This window comes from Mangifera indica, chromosome 3 (assembly GCF_011075055.1).
Source record: "Mangifera indica cultivar Alphonso chromosome 3, CATAS_Mindica_2.1, whole genome shotgun sequence".
NCBI lineage: Eukaryota > Viridiplantae > Streptophyta > Magnoliopsida > Sapindales > Anacardiaceae > Mangifera > Mangifera indica.
Genome location: NC_058139.1, coordinates 10,799,211 through 10,820,888, shown reverse-complemented (window position 1 = coordinate 10,820,888; position 21,678 = coordinate 10,799,211). Strand labels below are relative to the sequence as shown.

Sequence of the window (21,678 nt, the reverse complement as noted above, 5' to 3'; positions counted from 1 at the left end):
TTGTTTTTATCCTTAAGGACCTCTTAATTATAAAAAATATCAAAAATAAATAGCCAAATTAACTTTTTATGTTACTTTTATAATTAATTATAATATAACTAATAATAAAATTATATATATATTTTTATACATAATTTAAATATATAAATAATATATTATCATTTAATTAAATATTATTTTATTTTTAATTTAAAATAACTTAATTATATAATATCATATTATTTATATATATAAATTATATATAAAAAATTAGGTATACCTTCCGAAATTGCACCCATTTTGATGTTTCATCAATTTTGAGAAATAAGGTTGGTTGTTGGGTTTCTGATGTCACAATTAATTATATTTACAAAGAAAGATGAGCTGGCAATAACAATCATTTACAATATATTAAATAAATATTTAATATAATAATAAAAAAAATTCAAAATAACTAAGTGACTTTATTGAAAGAGAAATAGTTAAATATAAAATTATATAAATAAACAAATTATATAAGTTTATTTGTATAAATTAGGAAGGGTGTTTGTATTTGAGTAATATAAATGTTAATTTTTTTTAATTTTAAAATTATTTAATAAATGATATTATATTATTTAATATGATTTATTTGTATATATAATAATAATTAATAGTTAATTATACGAGGAAATTTAGTCAATCAAACTAAAGTTGGTAATTTTTAATATACCTTGTTAATCTAATATGATATGAAAAAAATTGAGTTAAAGTTAAGTTTTTATAATATAAAATTTATTTTAGATTAATTTAATACAATTTGAAATTAAATTGGATAATATTAGGGTTTATATGAAAATAATTTAATACGATTCGAATCCATTCGAATGTTTTGAAGAAATATTATTTTAATAGAATTTATTAAAAATAAATTATACAAATATTGACAGACAATATCAACAATAATTGAAATTTTTATAAAATACATATAATTATATTTTTATATAATTGTAATTACTCAAATTATTTTTTATTTTTATTTAACCATTTTATTTTGTTATTAAATTAGTAAAAATGTGATTTGTTTATTTGGATTATTAATGCATTTTAAAACTTTAATATGTAATTTTAAGACTATTAATAAACCAAATAAAATGTTGTATTGTGTGTTTTATTAATAATAATTTGATATAATTTAATAAAAAAATTAAAATAATAAAAATATTTTAAAAATAAAAATAATAAATAATTTTAAATCTATTTGGATCATATCGATTAACTCAAATATTTAAAAATTAAGTTAAGAGTAAAAAATTTTAATATAATTTAAATTTAAATTAGATTAAAATTAAATATTTTTGATTTAAAATTTGAATTAATATAATATAAATATAATCCGATTACATGAACTCTCGAGTCTATGTCAATATTTGGAGCATTCTATTCAACCAAATAGGAGAATAATATCTTGTGCATGTAACCAAAAAGGAAATTTAATTACAAATAATATCAGGAAAGAAAGAAATAAATATCTGATGACTCCATAAAGGTGTCACATGCCAAACCAAACGCCTCATCATCTGTCCTTCCTTAGGTCGAATCGTAATAAACTACAAGGCCAGGGGCAACATATACAGAAAATAAACCTTTTTAACTCGGCCTCGGTCTCCTTCCAGTCCACTGTGCCTCTCATTGAACTCGGCGTTTTGTCTTTTGGTTTTGGTAAGCTCAAATTAACCGACGGTCTGTCCCGTCCTCAATTATTTATTTTTACTACGCCATACTTTTTTATTTTCTCTTTTTTGTCCCTTTGTCTGAAACTCTTTTCACTGTGTTTATATTCACTTGCCTTCGGGTATGTGTTTTTTAAGTGAAGTACATTCTAAAGTGTGTGAGTTTTATGAGGTTCTCTGAGTTTACTGTGATGAATGCGGTATGTTCTGAATGGTTGATCTTGTTCAATTTTTTTATTGTGTTTGTTTGATATTATTATTTTTTTATTTTTTCAATAGGATTTTGGTTTCTTTGATAATTATGAGGGGTTGTATTTGTTTGCATGTGAAAAATAGTTTTTTGGGTGTGAAATTTAAGGGTTTATCCACTAATATGCATTGGAGAAACGAGTTAATACTGTTTGTTTTCTTGCTAGAGGGGTTATATAATGTAGCTTTGAACAATTTAGGCATAAATTTTGTGCATTTTTTGGTGATCATGATGTTTGGTTTCAATAATTTTTTTTTAAAGTTGGTTCCTCTTTCTTTTTCTGGCTGGTGGCCGATCGCTTCATGATGTTTTTGGTTATTTAATGCAGGGGACTATTTGATCATTGAATTTTAGTGTGCTTATGTTAGATATTTTGTGCGCAATTACAGTTGTGGTACTTGTTATGTTAATTATAACTTTAATTAGCTAATGTTACTTACCGAAAAGCATAAGCTTATGTGTCTATTTTTATCAAAGAAGAAAATTGCGGTTCGCATTTGTTGTCTCTTTAGGTTGGTTATAGAGTGAGCCTTTGATCACTGCGTAATTGATTGATGTATTGGGTGTTTTCTATCGTCAAGACATTTTTTTAATTCCCTTAATTTAGTAAAAGTAAGTGAATGTGTCTGCATCCCAGCTGGTCGCTGTTGAGTGAGCTTAAATTTCGGGTTGTATACAGTTTTATGATTGATCATTGTGGGGACTTGTTTGATTTTTGGTGAATTGTAATGGCCAATAATATATTAATATTCATTTACGAACTAGATTATCCTATGCCTGTATTTTGGGTTACATTTTTCATAAATTATGATGCATTAATCAGATGCTGTATGGTTAGCCAATGCATTTTTGGCATGTATAGTTCAATTATTTAGAAGTTTAAATGTAAAAGTATTCTTTTCCATATCATGCCAATGTATCACTTATTTCCTATTATGTTTACGATTCAGTAAAGGTTTTGCCATACATGGTTTTCTCTAAGACTCGCAGGCTCATTGTGTAACCCTAAAATTTTAGAAAATACTGGCAACGTGAAACAATTAAAATCACAGGATTATCGGGAAAAGTGGGACCATTTTGGTGGCTAGCCATTGCTTGTGCTGTCAAGTCATTACCAATTTTTGGTCCTTGTTTGTGAATGAATGCATTTAGTTTTTTCTTTTTGGTTAATTATGAGAGGTGATAATTTGTTTTTACCTAGTTAATAAACAGGAGAGAAGTGAATATATTAGCTTCTAACCACAAAACTTAAGGATGATAAATCCATTGAAACTGTATTGACATTGGTAGTGGTGACATTCATATATTGATATGGTTGAACAAATAACACTCTAAGGTTCCGTTTCAATGCTTATAATAAACCCTGAATCTTTTAATCAAACTGACTGTTAATACTTGTTGGTATACCTCTCATTTCTTTCTGTGCGCATGGGTGGATGAATTAATTACATAGCTTAATATGTCTAGTTAGAAATATACTTATCAAAAAAAAAAAAAAAGGTCTAGTTAGAAATATTATGGAATGATACAGTTAATGCATGAAGAGGACTTTACTGGAAAAACACTTGAAAGTTTCTTGCAAGAGTAATTACTGATCTCTGTGGTTGATTTTGCTTGTTGTTTCATCATACTTATAAAGTATGTAAATATTGTTGAATCTCTTTTTCTCAAAGGTGTATGAATATATTCTTCTTTTATCCTTCTTTTCTTTCCTTTCTGCTTTTCTTTATGACAGAGAACTGGATAAAGTTCTAGGGGCTTTGGTTGGAACCTCAAGCCTGGCCTTTGGTACAACGGTGAGAAACTTGATGAAGCTGGAAGGCACTTTTTGGAAACATATCTTACAGGTTGAATGGATTTGACATATCTACAAACACTAATTTTAAATAGGTTTTCCAGTACCTTAAGAAATTTTTATTTAGTAGTTTTTCCATTCATCTCTAAAATCTTTCCAGTTGTATGGGTATTTATTCAAGCCTTTCAGTATATGTTATAAATTTTGATAACAGAAAAGGAAAAAGAAACAATTTTACTTAGAATGAATTTGGTGGTTGATAAAATCCCTCTGGTAAACCTGCAAAACTCACCAAATACAGCAGCAGACAAAACCAACCCACAGCCAATGTCACATAGCACAAACAATTCAAAGAAGAAACCAAGGCTTTTTTATCTCTCTCTGCTGGAAATAACGGTAATCTTCACTCAACTACAATCAGACCTCTTCTGCACTCTTCCAATCTTTCAGTTAAATAAAACTCTGGCCTTTCAAGGTGCCGTTAAACTCCCTAGCCTAAGCTCTATAGAATTCTCTTTCTTTTTCTCCTCCCATACAACTTTTGCCAGCTCCTATTATAGCTGCCAAATCACTCCACTCTCTCCTCTCCTCTCCTCTTCGCCCCTTTCTTTTTGCCATGTGGCTCTTCTACAACCGTTTTACCCTTCACACACTTTTCACCATTGTTTGCCCCTTTCCTTCTTCTAGTATAGACCTTGAGAGGTCTATTCTCTTATATTTGTGGACTTTATGGACAAGGCATGGCATTATGGTTTACCATGCTACACCTCCGTTTGTTGAGATTTTATATCTAAGTTCAATTTGATTGTTATGCTCATATGTTGCTTCTTTTTCTATTTTATTTTTTTATAGCTTGAGAGCATTTTATAGTTAGTTTTCATCATTTCAATGCTTGGGTTTGGTTTCAGGTTGCTTGATTCATTGTATAGTTTACCAAGTATCAATGGACAATGGGTGTGAAGAGCTGGAACTGCCATCCGGTGTCATTAATGGGATAACTATTGGAATTTCAACTGAGAGTGATAAAGTAAGGCACTGTTTGAGTTGTTTATTTGTTCTTTCCTCTGCATGAGTGTACTAACTTGTTTTGATCATCTCAAATGTGTGCAGCTCAATTGCACAAATGAAATAAATATGTATTTATATCTTTAGCCTTGACTGATACTTCACAATATTGCTGCCGCTATTAGTTACTCAACTTAATTGTCTGAAGTCAATCATTCTGTATGTTCCAGTGCTAGTAATTGCATCTTTTGCTGGTTCCTTTGTACTTGTTTTCGTGATTTGTGTATCTGATATTACATAAACCATTACACTATGTATTTATTGCTTAGTATAAGCTTTAGGCTTATTATCATATTTCAATTATATTAAAAAAGACTTGCTTGATTAGTTAAATTTTTTTGCTAGATTACTTTGATCTATTTTCTGTGACAATCAATTTTAACTTTTGATAACTAAACAGGAAAAGTTGTCTGTACTAGCAATTGATGCTGTTGGTGAGGTCACCGATCCTAGGTTAGGGTTCCCAAATCCGACTTCTCAGTGTTCCACATGTGGTGCAAAGGATTTAAAACACTGTGAAGGTGTGATGCAAAATTAACAATAAAATCATCTTATGATATGTTCCTATTTGTGCATTCTGACTGACTGTGGTTCTTAATGTATTCTTATCTGCTTTTCAGGCCATTTTGGGTTAATTAAGTTTCCCTATACTATCCAACACCCATATTTCTTATCGGAAATTACGAAGATATTAAATAGAATATGCCCAGGATGTAAATCTATCAGGAAAGACTTATCCAAAAAGGTCAGTTGCCAAACTTTTCGAATTTTCATTTTTTTGGCAATGTCAGGAATTTTCTCTTTATGTGTATCCAAAATTAAGCTTAGACTTATTTATCTATTAGAGCACTGAAGAATCTTTATGGAAGTTTGTGTTATTCTCTTTCTCATGAATTATTGCCTCATGCGTCATCATACAAGATTTAATTAGGGATAAGTTGGCATATCAACCATCATCGTTAGATGAGTTGAACCGCTCTTTACGATGAAAATCTAAATGGTTTTCCACAAAGAACAAAGAAAAGTTTCTAGATTTCATCAGTCTCAAATATGACATGTTTTTATTCAGTTCCAACTGTGCTTGCGATTTCATGTGTTTTGTTAGCAGAGATAATGAGTGAAAAGATACTAGCTACATCTGAATGAATTAAAGGTCATTAATCATGACCTTACTATTTTAACATTAATTGCATGTCTTTATTCTCTAAACTGGTTCAGTAGGCTGCAAATGGTTTTTGGATATGATCCTAATAGATGCTGATATTGGATAACAGTGCAAAATTTGCTGTGGAATTCACTAAGCTGCAAAAATAATGTTCTCACCTATCCCAACCTTAATAACATTTGAAAGCTTTTTGGTGAGAGTAGTAAATCCTAGTCTGGACTAATCATCTACAAACTTTTGCTATCATTGGTTGTATCTTGATCTATATAATGCTTGAAAAAGGATGAATTTGGTGTTATTTATCTTTGTGATTGCCATGAAGTTAACTGTTAAGGATTTAGAAAACTTGGTAAATACGGTTCCAGTCTATTTTGGACAGCGTCATTGCTAAATAATTACTCTATTAGAGCCTCTTCACTGACTATATATGGAACATATACTTACTAAGTTAAGGATTATTTGTCTGCTTGTAATGATATTTTTCTTCTTTAACTGTTATGTATGAGCCAGGGGAGTAGTTCTTTATCTAAAGAACAACAACCAGAAGGTTGCAAATACTGTTTCACAAATAATAAACACAGAAAAAAGGTATCTGTTATTCATTTTAGTAGTTTTCTTCCTTCTATTCCTTGGAGGCTTCATTGAAGTTGATTTGTTTTAAACAGGAAAATTCTGTTGGTTGGTACCCAAGAATGAAATTTAAAGTTTCATCTAAAAATCTTTCTGGTCAAACTGCTATTATAGTCGAAATAGATGACAAGTTGCCAAAGAAGTTCCAAAAGAGGTTGGCTGATGATTATTGGAATTTTATTCCAAAGAAGGATTCCGAACAAGAAGACAGTTGTCTGAAACTAGGCAGAATGGTTCTATCACATGCCCAAGTAGAGTGCATTCTATAATTTCATTTTCTTTTATTTATTTGAAAATAAATTTCTATTTGTTGTTTAACCATGAATTTTTCTTTTAAGAAACAATTTTTTGGGAACGGGTGTGCTCGTAGACGTTACATATATGCATAACTAATGCATCTTTGTGCTGGATGTGGAACGTTGAAAAAAGTCCTATGGCATAAAATTAAATGTTCCTTGAGTAGATACATCTGAATAATAGTCAGATCTGTAGGGTGTAGACAATTAAAATTACTATTATTATTTTGGGGATGTTTTGGTTGCTGGTTAACTGCTTGTTCACCTTTGTTGAAGGAAACTAGAAAATGTATGGTCATTTATGCTCTGTCTTTTATTTGTTTGCAAATCATTTGTACTACTGCTAGTATCAAATATTGCAGGAGAAATTTTATAAATAGAGAAGTTTAATTGTGTAATGGTGTATTTCAATTTAATCTGGTTTTTATATCTGAAACATCTTGTGAACCAAAATTAGTATGTCTATTTATGCTTTCTCTTTCATCTCCTTGTGAACCATGCTTTACTTTGATCTCTTCTTATTTTGATCTCCATCAATGGTTGTCATTACAGGGCCAGATTTTCATTATCTCAATGCCAACATTTTGTGCTTATGATCTTTGCTTTGTTGTATATAGGTTCGCTATTTGTTGAAAAATGTTGATCAAAGTTTCATTGAAAAGTTCATTACATGGAAAGATGCACTTTTCCTTACTTGTTTCCCTATAACACCAAATAGTCATCGTGTGAAAGAAGTTTTACATGGGTTATCAAATGGAAAGCAATTGACGTTTGTATGTATATTTCTTTCACTGCACTTCTCTTATTGATTTTTATTGATGGCTTATTACATAATTTTGTGAGTTTTTTTTTTTTAAACTATTTTCTAATGTAATGCTAGTATTTGGTCTATGATTGTAGGATGAGCGGACAAGGGCTTACAGAAAACTGGTTGATTTCAGAGGCAAATCAAATGAATTGAGTTCTCTTGTTCATCACTGCCTAAAAATTTCAAAGGCCTGTTATTCAACCTTTGTTTCATTTATCTTCAGGACAGTCTTTTTTTTAAATTTCTTATGAAATTTGCTAATGTATATACCCTTATAATATACAGCTACACTTAGAAAAGGCTACTGGTAATGATGTTGTTGATGACCAGAGAAAGAAGAATATTGATGTTTCCTACAGCTCTGGTTTAAGGTGGATCAAAGATGTTGTTCTTGGGAAGCGAAATGATCGTTGTTTTCGCATGGTTGTCACTGGTGACCCAAACATCAAGCCTGGTGAAATTGGAATACCGTGCCATGTTGCAGAGAGGTTACAGATTTCAGAGCATTTGAACAAGTATAATTGGGAAAGACTGAAAGCTTGCTCCAGCTTATGTCTTCTTGAGAAGGGGGCGCTTGTAGTTCGTAGAAATGGTGACCTTACTTCTCTTCATCGTATTAATGCACTCAAACTAGGAGATATCATTAATAGGCCCTTAAGTGATGGAGATGTCGTGTTGGTGAATAGGCCACCCTCCACACACCCACACTCCATGATTGCTTTGTCTGTGAAGGTTCTTCCTGTTAGCTCAGTGGTCACTATAAATCCCCTTTGTTGCTCCCCTTTCCATGGGGACTTTGATGGTGATTGCCTTCATGGCTATATTCCTGAATCAGTTGATTCTCGAGTTGAGCTTACTGAGCTTATTGCTTTAGATAGGCAGTTAACTAATCAGCAGAGCGGTAGGAACCTACTATCATTTTGCCAGGATAGTTTGATTGCTGCTTATTTGGTCCTGGAAGATGGTGTTTTCTTGAGCTGTTTGCAAATGCAACAGCTGCAAATGTTTTGTCCACATCGATTGTTGTCGCCAGCAATCGCTAAAACTCCTTCACTTAATAGCGGTGTTTGGACTGGCAAACAGTTATTCAGCATGCTTCTTCATCCAAATTTTGGGTATGTGTTTTCCACAAGAGGTGTTGAGATCAAAGATGGAGAGATTATATCTTCTGAAGGGTCTTCTTGGTTGCATGACAATGATGGAAACATTTTTCAAAGTCTTATAAACCACTATCCGGATAAATTTCTTGACATCCTATATGTTGCTCAGGAAGTTCTTTGTGATTGGTTGTCTGTGAGGGGTTTGAGTGTTTCACTCTTGGACTTGTACTTGTCTTCTGACCCATGCACCCACAGCGTAATGATGGATGAAATTTTTTATGGTTTACAGGAAGCTGAGGATACTTGCAATTTTAAACAACTGATGTTGGATTCCTGTAAAGACTTCCTTATTAATTCTGAAGATAGTGAAAGTGTTTTGGGTTTTAAATTGGAGCGGGTATGTTATGAGAGGCAGAGATCAGCTGCCCGTAGTCAAGTTTCTGTTGATGCTTTTAAGCAAGTTTTCTGGGATATTCAAAATTTAGCATACAAGTATGCAAGTAAGGATAACTCATTGCTAGCTATGTATAAGGCAGGAAGTAAGGGTAGTTTGTTGAAGCTTGTCCAACAGAGCATGTGTCTTGGGCTTCAGTATTCACTGGCTCCATTGTCATTTAGATTTCCCCATGATCTCTCTTGTGTTGGTTGGAACTGTTCAAAGATTGATGATGCTACTGAATGTGCCAAATCTTACATACCATACGCTGTGGTCAAAAGTTCTTTTCTGAAAGGCTTGAATCCTTTGGAATGCTTTGCTCATTCAGTTACAAATCGGGATATTTCATTCAGTGATAACGCTGATCTTCCTGGGACTTTGACCCGCAGGCTTATGTTCTTCATGCGCGATTTATGTACTGCATATGATGGAACAGTGAGAAATGCCTATGGCAATCAAATTGTTCAATTTTCTTATAATATTGATGCGGACACATCAACTCCATCAAATGAGATAGGTGGTCAACCTGTCGGTTCTCAAGCTGCTTGTGCAATTTCTGAAGTTGCTTACAGTGCTTTAGATCAACCAATTAGTCTACTTGAAACTTCACCGCTCCTAAATCTAAAGGTGCACTCTCATCCCTGCTTGTTAAATTTCAAGTGCGATGTACTTTCTTTTACTCCCCAGGCATGGTTGAGTCTAATTCTTTTGACTCCTGGAATTTGAAACCATGAGGAACTAACATCCCAACAGTTAGTATTCAATTTCACCAAGTGTTGAGTTCTTATTTAATATGTTTATTTTGTTATAGACAAACCACGCCAACTGTAGAAATCAATTTTGCAAGATTACTATATCTAGCAAAACATGGCAAGATCTCAGGTCACTCGTTCAGAATTTAAGTAACACTTGCAATATTACTATTATTATATTCCTGCTTATACAACCTACTGTGCTGAAACCTAGGAAGAAAAGGCTGTAGGAAACATACAACAATTTTATATAAACCATACGGGCGTTCTTGAAATGACCCAAGTAACAGGTGACTTAGTATATTCATAGTTGGTGGACTAATCAGTTCTGTTCATTACATGAAACAAAGCTGTCTTCTATTTGTTTAGTATCCAATCACATGTGCCTTAGAAGTTTCAGTGTTTTGTATATTAGAATGTACTGGAATGTGGTTCGAAGAAAATCTATGCTGATCAGACCATGTCACTATATTTATCAAAAAAACTGGGGAAATGGAGGCACGGTTTTGAACATGGAGCCTTAGAAGTCAAGAACCATTTGGAGTGCCTCCTCTTTTCAGATATTATTTCAACGGTCTTGATAATGTAAGTATCTTTTGACTCATAATCTTATTGTTTCTTATGTCTTGTTTTGTTGCAAGTTGACTATTGTTTCCTATATAATTCTTTCTTTTAAATTCACTACAATGGTGATGCTGCTATCTGATACGGATATGTTCTGTGGGTACTAGCTACTCCCCTCAAACTTGCAGCAAGCCACATTTCAGTTCTTGGATTTGTCATTTTCATTTGTGCAAGGTAGTTTACTGTGGAAATTGAACACACACACACACACACACATATTATATGTCTCTGTCTTTTTTATGATAAAAGCTTACTTTCCTTTCAGGAAATTGTAAAGAGGAGAAGACTGAAAGTACATTCTATTATTGATGCCCTTTATAAGCATTGTAACTCTGCCAGAACACCCAAAGTCAGTCTTCCCAATTTGCACATTTCTTGCACGTAAGCTGCTTAATCTCCTAGAAATATGGAATTTAGTAACTTTTTCAACAGGAAATCATTGTGTTTATGTAGTTTTTTCACTGTTCATGTGAGTATTTTTACTTTACCTTTCAGTTGGAGCAAAATGGCTTCATTGTAGTGTTCGCATAAATGTTTGTGTTTGAGCTATGGTTTGGAGTAAAAAATTTGGTAATACTTCAAGAATTCTAATTGCAAATACATTTGAACTTTAGATAATAAAAAAAGGGTAGAAATTGATATGATATTTCATTGCAGATTCAATGGAAGAATGTATAATTGTCCTTAAAGATGCAAATGAGCCAAGCCGCTCGTGAGCTACTTTTGACTCACTATTACTTTGCTCAGTGAGCTTGCGACTTGATTGGAGTATAATATCAATAAACCCCTTAAAAGTTTATAGTCTTGCGCTTACACTTTCTAAAATCTTACATCCTGACTTTTAAAATGTGGGGGTAATTGATAAATATATAAATTATGGGGTTTAACGTAATTTCTTGAGCTGAGTTGCTCGATTTAGCCGTTCCTATCTCGAGCTCCAACCTGCAACTCCCAAGCTTGTCAAGCTCAAGCTTTGTACAAATGCAATCAAGCCAAGCTCAACCCAAGCAATACTTGGCTTGGCTTGACTTGATTGTAGCTCTAGTTGTCCTATCAAATGTCACCTTGTAAAGCGCTCTTTAAGGGTTGACTATTGACAGTTAGTTATAAGTGTTGAATTGCCAAGATGATTGTAGTAGCATCTCTGCCACTTGATCTGCCCTTGAGTTCAATTTTTTTGTTGACAAAAGTTAATGTCATTCTCTTAATTTAAAGGACAGGTGTGAAAGTTGACCTGTTCAACGACAAGAAGTTTGTTTTGTACTGATTCCAAAAAATCAATGAAGGCTGAATGATATATTTTAGACCTTGAATGATTTTGGGCCTTCTCCTATTTGCTTAATATTGTGTTTTTGTAGGTGATTGTTTTGATTTCAATGCCTTGCATGTGAGAGGGTGTCTTAAAAGCTTAAATAATACTGGAGCCTCTGGCTATTAGTTTAAGCTTTTAGGGTTACTGGTAATTCAACTAGAAGCAATGTTTAAGCTGTGTCACTCTCAATTTTCCTTTGGTGGGTTACTTGCTTAAACTTAATTTACGTGTTCACACTACATATGTACTCCTCTGCCTGTTGCATTTAGTATGGCAGCATTTTCCAATATGTTGGAATTTGAAATTTACTGTATGTGTAACAACATCAGCATTATTTTTCCCTGAACATTTTAGTTTTCACGCAACTGCAATCATGTCCAGTTATCTAATTTCCTGAATCTTCTTGTCCTTCTTAATCTATCTCATTAAATTGCAGGGACTGTTCTTCAGTTAACACTCAGAAGGATGATGGTACAATATGCATCTCTGTTATGGTAGTTGAAAACTCCAAGAGATCTTACATAGAATTGGAGAAAATTCAAAGCATCATGATACCTTTCCTTCTGAAAGCAGTTGTAAAAGGTTGGTAGTGTGCTGCCTTAGTGGATTTATCTTACTGTTTTGGTTTTCATTGTTGATTGTTAAATGACATTTAGCTCTTTTGTGTTTTTTTTTTAAAGTTGCACATATTGCAAAATGTTGGGTCCTGCTTATACCTTCTGAACATTGCTGTGATCTGGGTCTTTATTGCATTAAATTTATGCTTAGAAGAGGCATTCAATTTTTCTGTATGAAATAATTTTTTATTAAGAATTAACTATCTTTACTTTATGATTGATATTGACACTGCTCGTTTACCAAGTATGATAGATTCGATAGCCTCTTTTATTGTCAAGATATAAAGAACCATAATTTTTTATTTGCTTCCTTGTACAACCTATTACTTCAATTTAGGTTGTTGTTGAAGTTAATATCTTATTCGTATTTCATTTATTTGGTCACTTGTTTAATTTAGCATTTATAACTGAGTCCTTCCATTTTGGCTGCTGGGAAACAATGAGGCATGGAGATTTATGTTATGTTCCTATGGAAATTGAATCATTTACTAATACAGCTGTAATTTAATTTTGCTTATTTAAGACGTCCAGTCTGAATTGTCTTTCTTTTTTCGGTATAAGATTTTGAAATTTTTACTAATGATCTTTTTGGAAAATAGGCTTGGTGTTATAAAGCTAAAGGAAACTAGATTTTTTCATTAAAGAAATACATTTGCTCATTTCTTCCATTTGTACCTGTAGAACAGTTCTTTAGATTTATTCTTTGAAATGTGTGCCTCACTGCCACGGCCTGAGGTTTCTCCAGTCTTTATGGCCCATATCGATTGTCATTTCACTCATTTGTTTCTTTATTGGTTTCAGTATAAACCAAATTATTCATAAAGTTAAGTGTTAAACTGAATTTCCAAATTGAATCTGTTCAAAGCATGTCTTGAGGAAAATTAAAAAACCGAAAACCTTAATCCTAAAGAGGAAACATAGAAGCAAAGAGCAATGGCAAATGGTTCAGAAATCGTGTTGTTCTTTCATATCTGAATGATGAATTTTAGCCTACTTCCTAATCCAATTTTCTGAATCATTTAACTCGCGCTGAAATCTTTAAATTTTGTCAATGTTTCTTTCCCTTTCTTTTTGCGGAAAAGTTCTGTATCAAATTGTTGAAACTTATGAAACATTATGGTTTGGTATTCTGTATATGTTGTGTTTGGTAAGCTTTTCAATTTTTAATCTTCTTATCTGGATTTCTCTCAATATATTGGTTAGGATGCATGGAGATAAAGAAAGTGGATATCTTATGGAAAGATAGACAAAAAGCATCAAAAACCCATGGCAGTTCTTTTGGTGAACTCTACTTGAGGGTCTCTATGTCTAGAGGCAGCGGTAAAACAAATTTATGGAGTGTTCTTGTGAATGGCTGCCTCCAGATTATGGATATGATTGATTGGACACGCAGTCATCCAGATAATATTCGTAGTTTTTGTTCCGTCTATGGAATTGGTGCTGGGATAAAATTTTTTCTCAATGTTCGTTTCTCTTGATTGCTGTTCATATTTACTTGTTCTATTGTCTTTGAACAACAAATCAAAGCAGATACTTACTACTAATATTCAATTTTAAATGCAGAATTTGGAGTCTGCAATATCTGACGCTGGCAAGACTGTTCTTCCTCAACATTTGCTTCTTGCTGCAAATACTCTGTCAGCCACGGGAGAGTTTGTTGGCTTGAATGCAAAAGGCATTGCACAGCAAAGAGAACTTGCATCTGTCGCTTCACCCTTTATGCATGCAAGCTTTTCTGTTAGTTCCCATCCCAAATTTATTTTACTTCAATGATACATTAATTTCTAATTTTATAGAAGCTCGGTTTCATCCCTAGAGTGCAGGCTCAAATTCTAGTTGTTGTTGCAGAATCCTGGTGCTTGCTTCATTAAAGCTGCAAAGGCAGGAACCACAGATAATCTTCAGGGCAGTATAGATGCATTAGCGTGGGGAAAAGTTCCTTCAATTGGCACCAGTGGACATTTTGATGTTATATATTCTGGGGAGGTAGATTCTGCATTGTCTTGCTAATAGCAGTATGTAAATTTTGGATCATTTAACATTTGAAATTGATATTTTCTTCAAGTTATTCTAGGGTTTTTTTTTTTTTAACATCTATCTTATTTTCTCTGGTCATGTACCGACTTTTCTTTCTTCTGATTTTCTTAATTTAGGTTTGGTGAAATTAATTCTTAATTTAAAAGTTCTAAACTCCTCTGTGTCATTATTATTCATCAGGGACATAAGCTTGCCAAGCCTGTTGATGTCTATAATCTCTTGGGTACATCACTCAGTTCAAAGCAGAATATAGAGTTTGAATTACACAATGCTCGGGGCCATATGTCCGACAACTGCGGTGCTCAGTTTGCACATATTGGTGCTGCAGCATCCAAAGAATTTAAAATATTGGAAACTATTTTGAGACATTTCTTTACAGTGAATGATGTCCATAAACTATCTCGTACAGTGAAGAGCATACTGCACAAGTGAGTAGATTCTCCAACAATTCTCTGTTTGCTACAACGATTGTTTTACTTGCTATTTAACGGTGTGTGAATCAGGTTTTTATGTACTTAAACTAACCAAAAAAAAAAGCTTTACCTATCACATAGTGATGCACTCTTGTTGTAATTGTTTTTCTTAGCCTGTGGTTTTTTTTTTATAAACTGTGATGATCATTAGGTGCTCTTGCTGGGGAATGATACCTTTATGGGGCCTCTTGAACTCGACAGCTTAACAATTTTATTTTTTGAAGTGTTTTCTATGTCATGCATGATATTTATCTGATGATTCAGGGTCCTGTATTCTTCCTTTGGATTCTTTTATTTCTGTTGATGCATGTTAATTAAGTCTGAAAGTTAACATTCTGCTTATTGTGGCTTCTCTTGGTGATAATTTTTCAGACACAGCCAGTGGAACTACTTGCTCTTCTTTTTAAGTCTAATGTTTCTCTTATTTCATACTAACAATGTATCCTATCTTTAAAAAGTCTATTAATGTTTAAGATGCACATTTAACCAGTTGGCAGATGCTCAATTTAGTAATTAAAGATTCAAAAAATTGAACAGTTGGATTATTTAAGATGTTTGCTTACAGTTGCATACTCTATGCTTTGTTGCACAGGGGGAAGGTTTGACCTATGGCTGGAGAGTGTAAATAATTTCTTTGAGCTTTTTTGGATAAAGCTGTTATCTAAGTGTCTAGGAAGTTATGGATGGCTTGCATATTTCTATTAATAAATTCTTAGGTCTTTAGGCATCATGGATAACTTTTTATTTTGGTCTCATCCTTCGATCAACTTGAATTTTAATGTTCTTGGGGGCAAAAGAACTTCAGAAAAGAAAAATTATCAAATTCTATAGAACTTTCCCTGTACGTTTGCTTTCTGTCAGTTAAACTTTTTCATGATAAGAAACTGGTTTAGAAATCTTCATGGATTAATTATGTTGATTCCTTGTTGAGGCAATCTTTTTTTCCTTTTCATGTTTTATCTTGTTCTCTTTCTTGCAGACTTATGATTCATTGGTGAGACATCACATCTAATTCACATTACAATACCATCTTGCTGATTTGTGCATTTAACTGTGTATGTAAAGGAACATATATATTACAATGCATCAATTTCACATTACAATACCATCTTACACGTGTCCATGTGAACATGCATGTAAAGGAATGTACTTATATATGCGAACATAATTCTTTGCTGGAAACGAAACTCTTTTTTTTTTAGGTTTGAATTGCCGGGGGTTTAAGTTTTCTGCATGGCCCCTCGTTATCATTGCTTTAGTTCTGTGAACTATTTATTTTTCCTTTTATAGCAAAATTGTTTAAAAGTAGGTTTCTTTTATCCTGTTTCTTAATCTGTAATTACTTTACGTGTAGGTATCCAATTGATCATAGTTTGAATGAAATGGACCAAAATATCTTGATGAAGGCTTTATATTTTCATCCTCGAAGAGAAGAAAAGATTGGAAATGGGGCCAAGGAAATAAAGGTATTTTGAAAAGACATGTTGGATGGTGTATGCATTATAGGTGGAGTATCTTGTCGTAGTTCTGTTTGCTTTGCTTTAACTTAATCTACATTTACAATCAAGATGCCTATTTGGTCCTTGACATGGTTGGTTGCATGAAGATAAATTGCCTGTTTAAATTTGAAATTGTTATTAGTACTCATATTTCTGATGCCACTTTCTGTGCAATTTTGTTCGGAAGTTTCTGATAGTTTGCTTGCATTACCTGGAAATGAAAAATGCAAGACTCGTAGATGTGAGAATGCATTTAGTATAAGTTGATGGAAACCTCCTGCCACACCCTTTTATAGTCTTATGTAAACTTGGTAGAATTATGGTGACGCTCTATCATGTTACAATTCTCTTTAATCCACCATAAAAATTTACTAGATTCAAAACAATTCTAATAGTAAGTCTAAATCATATGGGTCTTGGGATAGGTAATTGAAGTTACTAAAATTTATAAACAAAAATTATCAATCTTGTAAATAAGACCTTAAACCGAATAATATTACGAGAAAATCTAAACCTGGTGTAATTGTTGAGTTTGATAACCTCTCTTTTTGAATCTTTATGGAGTTTTAAGGTAGTAATATCCAATGGTCATAGATTTTATAATTATTTTTATTGCAGAATGGAACACAAAGTGGAAACTAATTCCACAATGTATCCAGAATTGTTTAGATTGTGCTAAGATTACTCTATTTTTATTTGTTTATTCAAGCCATTTGCTTTGTGCTCAATGATTCTCTTCCCTTCCAAACTCCCAAAATATATAGTTTTTTAAACTTTCCTAACTTTTTTCTTCAAATTATTGATTGTTATTGAAAAAAAAATGATGCATACATTGCAGTAAAGATATTCTAGTGAAAACTAATTCTCTGTAATTTAGCATTTTTGTTTGTGAAAATGGCCAAATTTTTATAATGCTTTTTATTTCAGGTTACATGTCACCCTGAATATAAAGATTCACGGTGCTTTTCATTGGTAAGAAAAGATGGCACGACCGAGGATTTTTCTTATCACAAGTGCATTCATGGTGCTCTTCAGATGATTGCTCCTGGGAAAGCTAAGAGCTATCAAACAAAATGGTTACATAATTATACTGCAGAATCCAGCTCCCTGTTCATGTAAATATCAAAAGATTCATTGCTTAGCATAATAACTGTCTGGGTAGAGATATATCCCCTTTGACAGACATTTGTAGCTTCATCTGAGTCTACATTACCTCCTTATGCTTATCTAATGCTATTTTCTGTCTTTGAAGGGTTTAAAGTGGTCATCCACATTCTAACCAAGGTCGATTTGCAGGCAGCTGACTCGCAATTTGTTGATGAATTTTGGTAGTCTTGACAGTGGGAATAAACCATCTGAGAAGGTTTATGAAATTGCTGTACATTTTCTCTAGAAAGTAGCACAAGAAAAGGGCTTCATGAACAGTAAGCTCTTTTGTTTTTGTAATCAATAGTTTTTGGTTTTATCTCTTTTCTGGCTTTGCTATTATCTTTTCCATCAAAAAAATGGTTGGGTTGGCTGTTTCCCATGCTTCTTTTTGCTACTTCTACTAGAACCTTTTCTGCCTTCTATTACACTATATGCAAAAAAGAACTAGTGGAAGTAGCAAAGAAAAGCTTTGTAAAGGCCAATCCCATATTTATTATGTATTAACAAAATTCAAACTATGCAATGGCAATTGCTCATTTTGGCACCCCATTCTATTTTTACATATATATTTGGTATGTTGAAGAAGAAAAAATAAAATATATATATTTATAGGGCTGCTAATAATTGATGAAAGATAAAAAGAATTTGACTGTGAAAAGTGGACCAACCAACGTTGTATTTTCTTGCTTACAGTCACTCTAGACAGAATGAATATCCACCACAAGCTTACCAACTTATCTTCGTTCTTCAATTATTTGGAAAGACAAATGCATACGCAAGGCCTTCTTCCATAAATAATGATTTTAGATCTGGACTTATATATATGATTTATTTCTTTTCTATCTGTTGTTTCGTTTTTTATTTTAATGAAATAACAAAAATTCCCTTGGGATTTCCAAACTAATAAAAAATTTCTAATCATTCCTCTACCATTCAAATTTATAATATAATGGGTTACTGAATATTTTACCAAATTATTCCTCTACCATTATGGGGAAATTATCATTGTTGTTCCTGTTATTATTAACCCAATGATACTCATGTTTTGCACCACTGCAATGAACTTGAGTTGACGTATGAGCCCCACCCACATATGCCAACAACATGCTTGTACAGGCATGGATGTACATTTGTCTGGCCTTATGTGTTTGTAATATTTTCCACTTGAATATCACTATTTACATATTTAGAAGTTATTATTTTGTCAATTTAGTGATCCATTTAGAGATATGCCATAAAGGACTACACCAAATCATTGACATAATTATCAGTATCATATAATATATAATACGTATTTTATAATATGATATGATACAGATAAAAAATGATATATATTATAAATTATATCAAATTAATATAATACATTAAATGTATCATATAATACGATACATAAATTATGATATGATATATATTACTGATACGGATTGATATACTCTTTTAAACAAAATAATTATGTAATAGAAATGTATATTAAAAATTTTAAAATTTTAAAGGTATTTATGATATTTTCAAATATAATGACGTGCTAATTATTTTTTTATTATTTTACTTTTTAAAAAATGAATCATACAATATGATACAATTCAATACACACTACCGTGGTCACTAACCTTTATCTATCCTCTGACAATATTGAAAATAGGTTATGGTATAATATTACTTTATTTACCAAGTAATTATTTATTAAATAAGTATTGAATTGAATCAGGTATTTAAATTTGATTTTTAATTATAGAGGGACTAACGTTGCTATTTGTAAAAGCAAGGTGCAAAAAGATATTAATTATTTGAAAACTTATAGGCAACTGTTTGTATTTCAATATAATTGAGGGGTTTTTTGTGATTATAATTTATGCTACGATTAAAAAATATTTTCATAAAAATTAATTATCTTTGACAATAAATTAAAAGCCAAACGGCTGTTTTTCACCAAGGTTTAGTGAAAAGATATATTTCAACATATTAATTTTAAAAGTTCAAATACTTATCTATTTATTAAAATTCACAATTAAGATTAAGAATACAATTGTTATTTACCTAAAAATATTTAAAAACTAAAGGATTATGCATTTCCCCTTATATTTAAAAATCTAACAGTTTTTTCTCACCTAAGGTTTAAAAAGTTATATTTTCCCTTTAAGGGTTTTTTTTTTTTTCTAATAACCACTTTTCAATGATAATTTCGAGAAAGTCGTTTATTGGTCTTCTTGTCACCTCTCTCTTCGATGGTTTTTTGACGTGAAAACCATAAAAAATTTAATCAAAATAATTGGATGACGTTACACAAATTTGTGTATCGTTAGACCACTTCAACGTCAACTTGTGCATCTCTGATTAACGTTAAAGTGGTCAGACGATGCATAGATTTGTGTGTCATTGCATAGATTTATGCAACTTCGTCCGATTATTTTGATAGGATTTTTGATAGTTTCCATATCAAAAAACCATTGGAGAGGGAGATGGTGGGAAGGCCGATTGATGGGCTTCTCGGAATGGTCGTTGAAAAATGTTTATTGGAAAGAATCAAACAATATGAGGGAAAATACAACTTTTCAAATCTTGGATAAGGAAAATTATTAGTTTTTAAACCTAGGGGAAAATGCGTAATTTTTTAGCCTTTAGCCTTTTTAATATTTTAGCTAAATGACAATTTTACTCTTAACTTTAACAGTGAATTTTAACATATAAATAGATATTTAAGTTTTTAAAAGTTGATGGGTGAGAATTTATCTTTTTACTTAACCCTTTGGCCCTAAATTAAATGTCAGAAGTAGATAATTTCAAAATTTTCATATTCCTAGTGGTATTATTTATGATGAACATGGTGGCATCAAAATTTAGTTTATTGATAAACTAAATTTTGTTAAAATTTTTAGTCAGATTTAAAGGTAAAATTATTATTTTAATAATATTATTAAAAACAAATATAATTTATTAAATTTTTCTCCCAAGATTTTAAAAACTAACAAATTTATCCTTACAAAAGTTTTTTAGTTTTGAAAAATCACATTTTTACCTCTAAATCAAAGGTTTTTTTCTTCACTCTTCGACCACCAGAGACCTCCCTTTTCCACCCTAAAATGTCGTCATCATTGTCTCTTTACCCTCCTAATAAGAACCTATCATCGTCCCGCCTAGATCTAACAAATCCAGAAGAATCATTTGGACATGTTGACGTCTAGATGAAGAGATCTCATAGTGGTTCCTCGATGTCGATAGATGATGCACAATGGAAGACAATAGATGAAGGACAAACAAAATCAACGACGGATGAAATCTCTTTACTTGATTTCATTGTTGTTTCTCAATGATGGATGAAATCAATGACATCTAGAGGGCAATGGAGCACTAGAGAGGGAGAGAGTGCTTAGAGGAAGAGAGCGACAATGACAAAAAAGCTCGTTGGAAAAATCTTAGAAAAAAATTAAAACCTAGGGGGTGGAGTTGCCACTTTTTAAACTTTGGTAGGGAAAATTATGAGATTTTTAAATTGAGAGAACCAATAATTCCCACTCGAGAAATGTTATACGTATAATTTTTGTGTATAAATAATAATGTATCATTATATAATTAGATAGTTAAAAACTAAAGATAAAATAACACTTAATTATATAGTAACACGTTATTATTTGTACACAAAATTATAGAAAAAAGTTATATACATAGTTTTATTGTTCTCACTTAATTGCTTTAATCACCTTATCTTTTAAACCAATGCTTTCTTCCATTTTATTCAATTTTTTATATAACTTCAACTACAAATAAATACTAAGGTAACATTTTCCAGCTAATTTTAAATCTTAAATATAACTATGTTTTATTATAATTTTTTATCATCTAATTTTTCTTTTTTATTTTCTTTTACTATCTCTTGATCTCATGAGATGTTAATCCTTGATTGACCGACAATTCATCATCATCCGGGAGAGGAAGGAGTTGTGGTATAGAGGTTGGTTGTCTCCAATCATTAGAGGAGTAG

The 21,678-nt window shown here is 31.9% G+C and overlaps 1 protein-coding gene across 5 annotated transcripts; it reads left to right on the top strand.

The window, feature by feature from the left end:
* Window positions 1-1,602: 1,602 nt before the first annotated feature.
* On the top strand, window positions 1,603-18,243 carry LOC123211451 (DNA-directed RNA polymerase IV subunit 1). Of its 5 annotated transcripts, none has more exons than XM_044630194.1 (21): window positions 1,603-1,680; window positions 3,677-3,788; window positions 4,645-4,763; window positions 5,202-5,322; window positions 5,422-5,546; window positions 6,477-6,554; window positions 6,632-6,847; window positions 7,510-7,665; window positions 7,793-7,888; window positions 7,986-9,863; window positions 10,404-10,573; window positions 10,720-10,786; window positions 10,878-10,993; window positions 12,361-12,506; window positions 13,745-14,004; window positions 14,105-14,278; window positions 14,390-14,527; window positions 14,759-15,006; window positions 16,406-16,517; window positions 17,478-17,665; window positions 17,847-18,243. In XM_044630194.1, exons 3-21 carry the CDS (start codon window positions 4,680-4,682, stop codon window positions 17,941-17,943), a joined length of 4,470 nt encoding a protein of 1,489 aa, XP_044486129.1. In that variant the 5' UTR covers window positions 1,603-1,680; window positions 3,677-3,788; window positions 4,645-4,679; the 3' UTR covers window positions 17,944-18,243. The 5 variants fall into 5 exon arrangements, with proteins under 5 accessions (XP_044486129.1, XP_044486130.1, XP_044486128.1 ...); XM_044630195.1 differs by lacking the exon at window positions 1,603-1,680 and adding an exon at window positions 1,777-1,891 and having other exon boundaries at window positions 3,677-3,737; XM_044630193.1 differs by lacking the exon at window positions 1,603-1,680 and adding an exon at window positions 1,777-1,891.
* Window positions 18,244-21,678: the final 3,435 nt, after the last annotated feature.

Coding starts and splice junctions, on each gene's coding strand:
- LOC123211451 (XM_044630194.1), top strand. CDS start 4,680: ATGGACAATGGGTGTGAAGAGCTGGAACTGCCATCCGGTGTCATTAAT. Junction 7,666..7,792: donor ATGGAAAGCAATTGACGTTT/GTATGTATATTT, acceptor CTATGATTGTAG/GATGAGCGGACAAGGGCTTA. Junction 10,994..12,360: donor AATTTGCACATTTCTTGCAC/GTAAGCTGCTTA, acceptor ATTAAATTGCAG/GGACTGTTCTTCAGTTAACA.